General features: G+C 42.5%; 1 protein-coding gene across 1 annotated transcript in view; it reads right to left on the reverse strand.

The window, feature by feature from the left end:
- The window catches only part of HECW1 (HECT, C2 and WW domain containing E3 ubiquitin protein ligase 1), a 122,647-nt gene that overhangs the window by 72,833 nt on the left and 36,432 nt on the right, over positions 1-13,382 (reverse strand). Inside the window, exon 3 of the mRNA XM_010173863.1 lies at positions 9,232-9,326. Coding sequence (XP_010172165.1) covers positions 9,232-9,326 — 95 coding nt within the window. The remainder of the gene's footprint in view (positions 1-9,231; positions 9,327-13,382) is intronic.

Genomic DNA, 13,382 nt, shown 5'->3' on the forward strand with positions numbered 1-13,382 from the left:
TGCCCTACCACAGCAGGTAACTCCTAGAAGGGAGGAAGCAGGAGATATTTCATTCAGAAGTCTATCACCTTCACCTCTGAAGTGCACCCCAGAGGTCTAAGTCCTTCCTTCCATCCTCCTTCAACAGAACTGGAAGTATATGGCCTGATCCCACCGTAGTGTGAGGAACTGCATTTTTTTTTCCATGGATCTGACCAGATGCAGGAGGGAGTATGTAAGAATGTAAAAGGCCAAAGCACAGACAATTACACTAGTGCAGTATGCTGAACAGTTGCTGATCTTTCCATAATTTACTGAACTCCAGAAGGGAGTAATATGATGTGCAGACTATTAGCGTGGCTATTACACGACCATAACAAGAGACATTCAGAAAGCAAGTGGCTGGGAAATACCAGACACGTATTGAACCCATTAACAACTAAATGGCTTGTGTAATGATCTTCTTGGTGTTGCTGAAATAAAATCACTCCAGTTCCCATCTGTCATGCTTTTTATTTCTTCAACTCTCTACAGCAATGCAAGGTGGCTAATTAAACCACTCCAAATCTACATTTAGGAGTTCATACAGGAACAGATGCCCAGTAAGGTTAAATTTGACCCAAATGTTTTATTTGAAACAATGTGTGCAAAGAAACAAGGGCAACAAGGAGAAGTTCAACATTGGTGCCACCAATCTGTAAAGCTACGAGTAGGCTGTAGCCAGTGATACTTATGGATGGCTCAGCAGCTCTGTAATTAGCGCTGCTTAATTAGAGTCCATGAGAGGACAAGAAGTTGATAACATTTTAATGGGAGATGCAAATGGTGGCCTTAACCCTGCTTTTGGTTCTGTCCCTACCCTGCTTTGCTGACTGCAGAACTGTACATTCAGACTAGCGCAGGAGGAAAAAGTCTGATGGATGAACACTTACAGGAATTATTTTGCTTCATAATTTAACAGATACCAGCTTTTTCTTGAGCCATCTCTTGCCTGTTTAAACCCACTGCAGCTGTGTCTACAGCAGTGTCATGTGTGAAGCTCCCAGGCACTGAAGCATGCCCGTACTGGTAAAAAAAAAAAAGGAGTAAAGACAACAATGTCAGGATTTCTGCGACTTCACAGGATCCCAGAATGGTGGGGGACGTGCAGAAAAAGGACTGAAGGGTATTTTTGGGCCCATTTCTTGCATTGAAGTATTTTCTAATCCGTTCTGATTTTTGGCACCAAGCTTAATCTGAGGTGCTCGTATTTAAACTTCCATTATGAAGATCAAATATACTACACCTCTGTCTTTCATATGGACGGATCAGGAAATTATGAAGACTGAAAGATTAAGTAACATTTAAATATGCAAACAGCTGTGTGCTGGAAAGCAGAGACGTTCCTCCTGGTTTGGAACATCCCTGTGTGTTGAGAGTTATGGGCTGCTGCTCAGGAAATCAATGCTGATGTTCACAAATAAAATTGTTTGTACCTCCCATGCTCAATTTGTGCTTGTTAGATAATAAATTCTGAGCACTTACCACTCGTAATGTTGTGTAAATCTATGAACACGTGGATTGAACCACATCGAGTTGAAAAAGTCGATATCAAGATGGGGGGAAAAGCTACCAGGCACACAGAACTGGATCATTTGTCACTTTAGCTATTGACATATCTGAAATCTGTCATAATGAACATGCTGCTTGAAGTGACTCTACTCACTAGTTGTATTCTGCTTTGAAAGATTCTGCCAATTTGGAAGAAAATCCTTAAACATTTCCAGCAATGGCAGTGAGGTTTCAGATCATGCTCCACACCTTTACTGTACCAGGCCTGTAAAACCCAGTATTATTGAACTGCACTGGGAAGAGACCTTCAGTGCAAATAAGTTTACTTAATATTTCAAGAAAATATCTTCTTGCCAACTATCCCCACTTAAAATGTGAGTAGAGGAAATAAAAGGAAGGAAAAGGTTATTATTTGTAACACAGTGACTATAGTTACTCTGCAGTCAGAGACCAATTACACCCTCGTTACGCTCTCCGACTCCACTAATTCATATAAATGGAGTGCTGACTACATCACAGAGTAATTACAGTGTAAATACAATAGTTTTTATGTATCTGGATTCTTAAAAAGCACCCGTGTTACTGAGGTGGCAATAAGAAATAATCTGGATGTGTCATTACCCTTCAAATTCTTTGAATCAGTGCTAATTAGGATATAGAAAAGCATAACCAAAAATGTAATTACACTGAACTAAGGGCTCAACTGTGCAACTATTAGAAGGCTACTCATGTGAGTAAGTACGCTTGAACACAACTCAATATTGCCAAATCAGGCTGTAAAACATTACTATGGTTTTATAATGAAGCAAAACGGAAGGGAAAAACACCAAATTAATGACTTTTTCAGCTGTAACAAAAGCGCTGAGGGTTGTTCTCACACTAAAAATCATTCCCATGTATTTTATAGCTGAGGACAGTCAAATTCTGCCAGGAAACCTTCCCTCTAAATGAGGGTTAGCTGCAGTTTGTGTCATGGCTGATGTACCCAGTCAGTGCAGAGCACCTTGGAGCCCAATCCCAGATTAGGGCTTTAGGTGATACTACAATCTGAAGAGTTTTGTATTCTTTCTGTATTGCTCCTCCTTTCCTTGCTCTCTTTAACTCTACCTCTCTAGAGCATTTTAAGACAAGTGTACAATGAGTGCACAGAGGACTCTGTCACATAGACCTGCCATGCACACAGTAAAACCTTTGCCAATTCCCTACTAAGAGGTACTACTACACCTCGCCTACCTCTGATGAGTTTACCGTGAACCATTACAACTTCTTAACTCCAGACACCACAAGTCTTTTGTACACAAGTGACCAAATTATAATCATAGAATCACCTGGTGGGAAAAGACCTTTGAGATTGAGTCCATCTGTACCTGTCCACTACTAAACCATATCTCTGAGCACCTCATCTACCCATCTTTTAAACACCTCCAGGGATGGGGACTCAACCATCCCCCTTGGCAGCCCATTCCAGTGCTTGACAACCCTTTCAGTGAGGAAGTATTTCCTGACATCCAATCTGTACCTCCCTTGGTGCAACTTAGGGCCACTTTCTCTTGTTCTATCACCAGTCACTTGCTCCTTGCATGCTTACAGAAAACCAGTGACATCCAGAACTTTCTGTTAAAATGCTGAAGCACCTTGAGTGGTTAGTCAGTGGAATCCACTCTCTTTCAGCCATTGTTTCTTAGCATATATATTTTCTGTTAGGTGCCCTTTATTGAAAGAGGCTGTACCTTGGCCAGAGCCCTTCGTATTTGACTGCTAGAGTCTATGCTTCCTTCAGCCAAGCGAGTATTTCCAGTCATTTCCCCTGCTCATTTTGCCTTGACTTTTTCATTCCTGAATGACTCCACCTCCTCTGCAGGTAATCAAAGTAGGAGGAGACATATACAGGGATGGGTGGATGCTAACAATGCTACTCCTTACCTTGCATTTGAAGGCAGCTGCAAGTTGGGGGAAGCTCTGAATACCTGTCACCTCAAGAAAAGGAAAGGTGATTCTCTTGCTCAGTCCTGACAAACACCCAGTCACCTAAGCACACCCAGTGCTGCTTCCCTTCCTGGAAATGCTGAGCCTTTCAAGGTACACCACTTACACTTGTTAAAGATGTACCTGGCTTGCATTCTTTGCCATGATTAATTGCACCAGCCTGATGTTCTGTTTTCCATAACTTTTTTTTTTATTAACCTCAATTGCTTAACAGTGCAGAAGACACTAGAAGTTTCTGCTCCCTCTTTATCCTCTGTTTTTTGAAGTATAATTAATTCTCACACACTCAAAATCAGACTGTTGGATTTATTATATAGCGATGCCACAGAAACAGAGACAGTTTTAAAACTTACCTATTGCAAAATAAGACATGGAAGTAAAGAACACAGCTGACATTTTAAAATGCAACCTTTGGAAAGGGTGAGAGATACAGCTGCTCGTACGTGCATCCTCTCATAAAATCCCAGCTTGCAGCATATACATGGAAATAAGGTAGAACCCTTCATTATGGAACACTCCTCGGCAGCCCACGCTCTGACATGACAGCACATAATGCAAATATTTACAGCAGGAAGTCCTCAGGAATGATCAGTCACCACCAAACGGCAGCAGCTTATCAAGCGGTAATGCCTGCTGTGGGAAACCCAGCTGAGGCAGCATTTCCACACAAACACAACACAGAGCAGGTCTCTTTCAATAATTAGCTCCGATTTGCAGAGCTTTCCCCACGATGCTAAGTGGATGTGACAAGTGCCATGGTGATCTATGAGACAGAAACTGTGGCACGAAAGCTCCAGAGGTTTGATCAGCCGCGGTTCCTTGCATCTAATAGACAGCGAGTGAATGCTCCCAATTTAGTGAAGACATTTGTCCTGCGGCTAAAACATTGATTCTCCACTTACTGTCCTTTAATTGTGATGTAGCCAATTTATCTTTTTAGGATATAAACTCTCAGGGGGGAAAGGTTTTTCTTTTTCAAGCTGTATGCTGTTCTCATGTCTGCTTTATTTTACTGCAAAAGAGCCACATTTAGGTTAAATTATTTTCACACTAGCACGATGCCACTTCTTTATTGCTAGAATTAATTGCTGTTACTGGTATTGCTTTTCCTACAACAATGTCTGATGTAAAGATGATTTAGTGGTGACATTATGAATAAATGAAGAGTAACAAATAGAGGAATGTTCCAGATGTTGTAAAAATGTTCTTTTCTAGTGAGAAAACTGTTTGCTCATCCATACCGTGGCAATGTTTGTGATTTAGTAGAATAAACTACTGAGCACAAGCAGCACCGCTTTCAGGATGCCACTAGTCCAGAAAAACACCCCAGCCAGGATGTTCCCGTTTTCCAGAACTGCAGGTGCTCCGTTTTACTGCCACCACCCCCAGGCCTATCCACTGCCCTAAATTCACATTCACGCTTCTGCCATTTATGAATTGGCCAAAGTGCACACCCCAGCATTCCCAGATATTCAAGCTTGATGATTCACAGGCAATAAAATGTGACAGGACTTTTCACCGACCAAGGAACTGCAGGGCATTCTAATCAGCAGGCGAGGCACCTCTAGTAACTGGGTTACAGCGTAAGGAGATAAACTCAAATGGAGCAGAACATCCATAATACAAGAAATTCGAGATGCTGCTCAGCCTAAAGCACCATTGGTGCTACACAAAGATATCCAACTAACACAACAACTTTTTTTTTTTTCCCCTTTGGAAGCAGGATTCCTTTTAACTGCCAGTTAAAGACGGTCTCAGCAGCGCGTGAACAAGAATGGCAGCCGCTTACAGCCCCCAGCGTGACTTCCACCAGCTTCTTTTCCCTTTTCACTTGCAGTGAACTGCACTCAGACAGACAATGAAAGGGTTTGTCATTGTTGGTTTTTTAAATTACTGCTGGTTATCGGTGTTTGCAGGTCTCATTGACAGACAGGATGGGACACACACCGAGCAGCCAATACACCAGCTGCTGTCCCCACCACGGGATGTGCCACACGCCCGGAGGCTCGGACAGAACCCACTTGGGTGGCTCTGGCATCAGCTGCAGATGAGTCTGTGCTAGCAGTGAAAACACTGTCCCCACAAGGTCACCTGTCCCCAAATGCTGCCTCTCAGAGGACACCTGCTCTGGATCATTTTCCCAAGCTGTGCCAAACAAAAGGGTTTGCTTGTGTCAAATATGCAAAGCCTTGTTCATTCCCCCTGTCCCCCCTCCTGACAGCCTAAGCTTTAGGGTGAATTTGTGACACTGTCACTACAATAGCAAAACTCCCTTTGGTCCAAGGAAACCAGCTTTTCAAAAAAACTTCAGCAAGATCCCTACTGAGATTTTTTTCCCATGCAAAGCTATTATTTCTAACACACTAAGGTCCCACAGCCACTGCTAGAACTCCTACTAACTGCAGAAGAGGGTAAATTGCCAAGCACAGACCACAGGTTCCTCTCTTCCAGCAAAAGGATGGGCAAGAACCTGCCCCAGGATCTGAAGAAGGTTCCGTCTGAGCAGAGGGCCTCTCTGCAGCCAGGCCACAGCAGCCAGAAGAGCATGGCTTTGGCTGGTATGGTGAGAAATGCCATGCCTGGGACCTGGGGCAGTGCTCCGAATCACTGGAGCAATGAGGAATTTGATGCATCCGATTCGATCACGGAGGGCCCCGTGTGTCACGTCTCACTAGGGTCAGGCGTCTCAGCGCCCTCAGATGAGCTACAGGCTCGGCACCAGACTGTCACAGCCCTTAGCTGATCACACAGAGGAACAGGGGAAAAGAAAACAATTCATCACTTCCCTGCTCAGTCATGCTCAGGTTATGATTCGGGGCACAGGGAAAAAAAGAGATGGGGCTGCCCATTCTGTACACTGTGGAGCCACTGAAAGGGATGGGGAGAGACTCGGCAACAGGGATAAAGCAGCTGTGTGCTTGCTTTGTTTTCAAGTAAATACTCTCTGGGTGATGATGGACAAGCACAGCAAAGTACACACCAGAAGAGCTGCTACTTCTTTTGAACAAGACATTTCTGATCATTGTTCCAAGCCATTATTTAGAAAAAATAGGTTTTAAAATAGATATAGCAGTTTATTTTGGGATTTCTTGAATATTTTATCCCTCTTTCCTTCCACTAAAAAATAAATAAAAAAAAAAAAAAAAAGAAGAGGGGCATCTGGAATGTACTATTAGCAAAATCTCACTCAAAAGGTGATTGCAGTTTGTGTGTTCGAAGTTCTAAGGGTAGTGCTTGCACTTTGCATGGCTGTTACCTCTGCTCAGCAGCAGCCACTGCAGAGATACACAAGAGCCCAGGACTGGGCAAATCCTTTGTGATCCCCTTCCCCACCTGTGCAGTGAGGGTAACACCACCTTCCAATGGCACAGGATGCTGTGAAACATTCAACAGCTTCATGGTAAAGGTTGGACACCTACTGCAGAGCAGCAGATATAGAAAGCCACTTGATGGTTTCAGCTGGGACTGGAGCTTGGAGGATCATACTGAGCTGAAAACCTTCACATGGGCAAGAATCAGCCCATTATTTCTCTGTTTTTCATTTCTATAGTGTTGCTCTCCTCTTGCACTCACACAGGGGGTACATCTGGGTTCATATTGCACAACCTTTGTTGCTATCTCTTTGTTTTTGTTGTCTTCACTGCTTACTGTTCATCTACCAATGCACCAAATATTTATGTCACACAGCAAACAAAGGAAACGAGAAAATGATGCTGCTGTACCTAAAACACTGCTGGCCTCTCTGGTCTGCAAAGGAAATGGGCAAAACCCACACAGGCTATTCTGCAACCCAGAAAGGCAGGAAAAATTAGAAGATGGTGTGAAGAGAATGCTGTTTCCAAGGACACTGGGTTGGCCCTCAAATGGAAAATTGTTCTCCGAGATCACTTTTAATCATATTTTATTTTTCAGTCACATACAGTAGACTCAGTTGTAGGTCATAATAGGTGGTTCTTTTCCTCATCTGGACTCTACAAAGACCATGAGTACTGCACAAAGAGGACTTCCTTTTATAAAAACAAGTCCTGCTCAGCTGAAAGTGAATGGTTGCTTTATTTCCTTACATATATATATATATAACACCCTCAACTGAAGAACTTGGAGATACTACACATTTGCATATTACAAAGGCCCAGGTCCTCAGATATTCTTCCATTAACTTAAAACATATTGTTGGTACTTGATAATGACAAAGTAACCCTTGCACACTAGACCTAAAAGATTTGCTTAATTGGTTCAAACTCTAACAAACAGATGTGAATTGTGCAAAAAATTATTCTTATTTTTTATCCTACTGGTACTTACTGCCTTGGTTGGCTGGTTTACCTTTCAGAGAAGACTAGGATTAAATCAATGACATAGGTTGTCCTCCAAAATTGATGGTTATCTTGATGATAACCAAGAAATGAACAGGTCCTAAGTCAACAAGACACCACTCACTACAGGCTAAAAAGAACTTTTCAGCATCCCACACAATGAAGATATTCAAGGCCACATCATTATGTTTCTCTGAAGACAACTCTCCAGGCTCTGAAACTGGTGAACAGCTTCACCATCAGCATGTGAGAAAGGCACATCAAGACCAAATACCTTTCATTCCTAAAGCACAGGCCATCAGCCCCTACCTAGCATCCAGTTTCCAGCTGTTGTACACATCAAAAGAAGGCAAAGAGAAATCACCAAAAGTTTCTACATCACTCAAAGATGAAAAAAATTAATCTTTCCTGGCCCTGGTGCACTCAGACACAGCCAACACACAGCATGGGAGACTTTCAGCCTTTCTAGAAACACTCACTTGGGACCATTCAAAGAAAGGATGAACTTTCAAAATTTAAGCTTCAGTGATATCCACTGAAACCTCCATACACTCACAGGTAAGAGTTCTTTCCTGAACCCATTTCCAGACTAAACAACATCTGAGCTAGTCCTTTTTTAATGCCGGTTGGACTAAAAACTCTCAGCTCATGCAGGTCTCTGCCAAGACAAGCCTGGCAGGCAGTGAAACACTGTCAGCAGGGCCAGACAAGCTTTGGAGGTCAGCAAGTCTCTCTGCAGGCTTCTGAAAAACTTTTTACTCTCATGGTGACCAAATTTTCCAAAACCAGGCAAGATATATTGCTTTTTAGAGCCATTTGAGCCACAGAGCTTTGCTAAGCTCTAGCAAATCAAAATTGCTCTTAATGAAGCCTCAGTCTGTACAAAATGATGTTCAGTCCTTTGATGGATCAGGGCCTGAACGTCCACTTCTTACCACTGATGGGAGCGTGGCAGAATGTAGCTGTTCCTGGAACTGAGAGGCACAGCCATGAAAATGTTCCTACCTTGATTTTGGAAAAAAAAAAAAAGCACCTTAAAATAGGAAAATCTTACTCCTTTTCTGAACTCTTACTACATTCAAAACCCAAGGACCTCAAATCCTGTAGAAGTATCACCCAAGCCTTGCAACACCCAGCAGAGAGAAGGTAACTCTACAGAATGGAATACAGCTAGGATGTGGGACTTGCCCCAGATCAGAGAGGTTATCTGTGACAGATTGAGAGCTGAGTCTACAATCTCTTGGCTGACAAACCCATACCTTAAATAAATGACTACCTATTTCTCTGTATCACAGTGCAATGAAGAGTTCAGTTTTCATATAAAAGCAGGCAGGGGAAGCAAGGCATAATACAGGAAACATACATGGAAAAAAAAAAATAAGAGGTCAGCATAACTTACGGGAGCCGCGTTGTTTTTCACTGTGACACTCGGAGTTGTGGCTCGTAGTGCCCCGCTCACACCATGGTAGTATTTGAAGCAGATCTTTGTTTCAGCTAAAAAAAAAAAAAAAAAAAAAAAAGAGAATTATTTTAGATTAGCAGAACTTCCAGGGAGAAGCTGCATGATCAGTTGCAGCTCACAGGCACAAGGCTGGCGAGTGGTTCATCCCAGGTTGGTTGGCATGACAGGACACTTCCTGCCTCCAGTCTTCCCCTTTGCCAGAGTGAAATTGAGAGTTCGGTTCCTGCAACTTAAAAAAGTTAAAACCCCAACCTCTGCTGAGCAGCAGCCGTGACAGACAGACCTTAGAGCACCTGATTGACATCCTTTAGCTACATTAGGAGGAGAAGTAGGGACAGAGAAACCCTCTCTGTTCAGACACACCAAACACTCATGTGCAGACACAGTAACCTCCTTAGGAAAATGAGATTGCACAATTGCTCACTGACAGATTTCCCTGAGTCAATTTGTTCTGGCCTTGGTTAGGGCAAGGACGAAGATCTACACAGATTAACTCTTCTGGTAGTCACTACATTACAACATTTTTCAGAAACAGCATATTACCATGAGACCCCATCTTAGTGTACTTCCACAGATGTGGATTAGGTGAGGAACACAAGCAAGACCATGGTTTTGGACTCACAGTGCTGCTTTTTGCCACATGCACTGACATTCAGATAAATAAGTGAGGGAAATCATTTTGATAATTGTATCGAGGCACAGAAGTGGAATCAGCTTTTGTTCAATCATTCCCTTAACAACCCACCTTCTTGTCTGCTTGTGTCTGGAGCACATCCTGCAGGCAGGAGTTTTCTTCCACAGTAAATTAGGATGTGAACTGGGTTGATATGCACCTATACATACAGCCAAGACACAGCAGGTATGTGCTGTATGTAACAGGTATGGTTGTGGGATCTGGAAAATGCCTATTTAAATAAAAGCAGCATTCACATCTTGCAGTTTTAACTGGATAATGCCATGGAAATTTTCAGCTGCTCCATAATATACCTGAAGGCACTTCTCATAATCTTCATAAAACTTCATAAGTTTTTCCCTTAACACACCTTGCTTTGCAGCTGCTACTGAGGCTCAGGGAAAATACCAACCTTTGCCTGCAGAGTCATAAAAAAAATAATAAAGGAATGCCAATATTTTAACATACAAATCACATTGCTGTTTTAACACCAGTAACAAAATAAATGAAATCAGCGCAGCTGTGACAAAAGATTATGCAACATTAAGAGCTGGGACCTTGGCCACACTTTATAGTGCTGTCACCTGCCATTTGGTAGATCCCAAAAAACAATCATCCATTGCTCCAGGTGGAAGCAAAACATAGGGAGATTAAAAGCAGTGGAGACCCTCAAGAATGCAGGCCTGAATTGCTTACCCTAACACCTACAGATACACAGGAAGAAAAATAAATCCTGATTTGTTTTTTGATAGATAAAATAGTTTTAGGAGTGTGAAGCCATCCCAACTTCCAAATGTGACTTGGGAAATGAAAACTGAAGAGCTTATGTTCCCTAGAAGCTCGAGCACTTCTCATTTCCAGGTGGCTTCTCAGCACTCCTCCCTGAGGAGGCACCAGGGACACGCAGTCCATGGATGAGAAGCACAGTGCCAGCACAGTTTATCTGCCACCATGTTTTCCATCTCCACAGCTCATTCATCAGGCAGCCAGGTGCACATTTCTGCTCACACAGCGAGAACACACGCCTCTCCCACGCGTACATATGTCCCTTTTACTTCACAGCACTCCCCAAGAAGTGGAACAAGCTACAGAGTCCTTCAGCACCTTCACGAGGGGCTTTGCTGCCCATTCTGGGGTTTAATTCACAACTATGACCCAAACAAACTTCTGCAAATTCAAGAGAATTACTTGAGGTGTCAATGCAGCTGAGCAAGCAACCCAGTTGTTGCACCTGGGCACAGCAGTGGTTTTATTTTGGCAGCAAAAAAGCTGGATGAACTTCTGGGACTGAAAAACTGCAAGTCCAGATTGAATTTTCACGTTGTAATTTTCTCTACAGGACTTTTAACAGCTCAGCAGCTAACTCATTTACTCACTGAGAAGACAGCAAAAGCTGAGGATATCATAATAGCTAAAACACACAGTTCTCACCAATTATTCAAATCAGAATTTTCCTCTCCCCCCTGGAGATTTTTAGCTACAGTTTGCATGGAACACAGAGCTAGAATAAAGAGAAACTTCCTTTTTTTTTTTTTTTAAATTTTTATTAACTCATGTAGTTAATAAAATATAACTTCAGGTACTAGCCTATATGACAACGTTCAGACCTCACCGCAGGAAATCTTGCTTGACAAGTAGGAATCCAGTTATCACATATATTGGGAAACTGCTTTAAAAGAATCTATTTAATTAAACTAAAAGTATCAAACAGAGAGAACAGGAGGAGGAAAGAATATATCCTTATGTAGGTATTCTGGATACTATTACTGCTATCAAGGACAAAGGATTAAGACAATTGGGTATGTATTTGGAAGGAACCATGTGGGTATTGAAGATTCCTCTCAGATTCACTGAGCTACTATTTCTAATTTAATTTTTAATCAAGCTGCCCACATACAGATGCAAACTGGCAAGAAGGCAACCCAGAGAGATGCAGGTGTCACACCCAATTCAAACCAGTGGCAGAGGTGGAGCCACTCATCAGGTAATATTTGAGGCAGGGACTAAGGAATGGCCAAGGTTTCATTCAGAGCAGAGCTGATACCAAGCAGTCTCATGGGGGCTTGAGAAATTGCTCTAGAAACATCAGGAACAATACGTTATTTTTTCTCGATTCCCTCCCTTCCCCTTTTCCTCATCTTTTTCAGATTGAAAATATTAGGAAAATGGCTAATGTCAATGCACAGATAAAACTTTAACAACTATAAAGCTTGCAAAATTACATACAGCATCGTCATGTGCAAAAATTCCACTTAGACCCTAGCTGGGTTGTATTTGGCTGGGAGCTGTTCTTTCCAAATGACATTGCTGGTGCCATGTTTTTCACTTCAACAGAATCCTAAACATTTTAATCTGTCTGAATATTGTTCTTGTATTCCTGAATCACCTCTGAGACATTTCCAAAAGAGATGCAGACATTTACTGGCTGGGTACCACTGCCTCTGCAGATGAACACAAAGCACTGGAAGTATAGGCAAGGCAGTGACATAAATTAACCTGAATATTATCCAGCTGGCATTTGTAAGCAATATGTAGTTGTAAGGGCTGTAGTCTTGTAGATTAGCTTGTTGTGGGACAGAGGAGACCATTTAACCCTGTACTGCTGCCCTCAACATGGCACAGCACACAGGTCAGGAGCAGGTGTTGTCCACTTAATCCTCAGTTATATATAAACATGTGCCATTGTTATTTTCATCTCAGTAATTATGAGTAGCAGCTCACTGGATCAGGTAATGAAGTAATGATGTTAAAGTCAGGAAGTAATGAGGTTAAATTCTCCTTTCAGTTAGCATAAGTGGCAGTCAAACTGGTAAATCTTCCAAGAGAAATGTCTAAAGATGCTCAGAAATACTCGTGCCCACAACAATTACCAAACTACCCATGGATCAAGAACAAAACAGTACTGTATTCCCTTCTCACCAAGTCTGGTATCTCCATTACACCATGGCTGTGTCACAGCCCTGACAGAAATGAGACAGTTCCTAGTCGTATGCCCAGCCCCACTGCTGGAACCATCATGGGTGCAGAAAATAGAGCTGCCCAAAAGCAAGGCCCCCAAGGCAGGGGAATCAGAGCCAGGCAACAGGAGAGGCGATTCTGTTTCTCTCCTTGCACCACACAGGGTGCACACATAGGAGGGATGCTCACGGAGTTCACCAGTTCCTGTCACTGGTATTGCTCCTGTTGGTTTATTTGATACCCTTTCCCTTTAAAATACTTCCATACTTACTTATCTTCCTTATTGCTTTATAGTTGTCAAAATTGCCTTGGACCTCTTCTCAAAAGTTCACTTGTTCTTATAATCCTCTACCTCTCACTTACTAAGGTTAGGCTGGTCTCAGAGGCTTAGCTTTCACCAAAAGGTGGATCTGTTCTCTCAAACATGAAAAGAAGCACTGCCAGGATTCAGCATTTG

This window comes from Antrostomus carolinensis, unplaced genomic scaffold (assembly GCF_000700745.2).
Source record: "Antrostomus carolinensis isolate BGI_N321 unplaced genomic scaffold, ASM70074v2 scaffold1928, whole genome shotgun sequence".
NCBI lineage: Eukaryota > Metazoa > Chordata > Aves > Caprimulgiformes > Caprimulgidae > Antrostomus > Antrostomus carolinensis.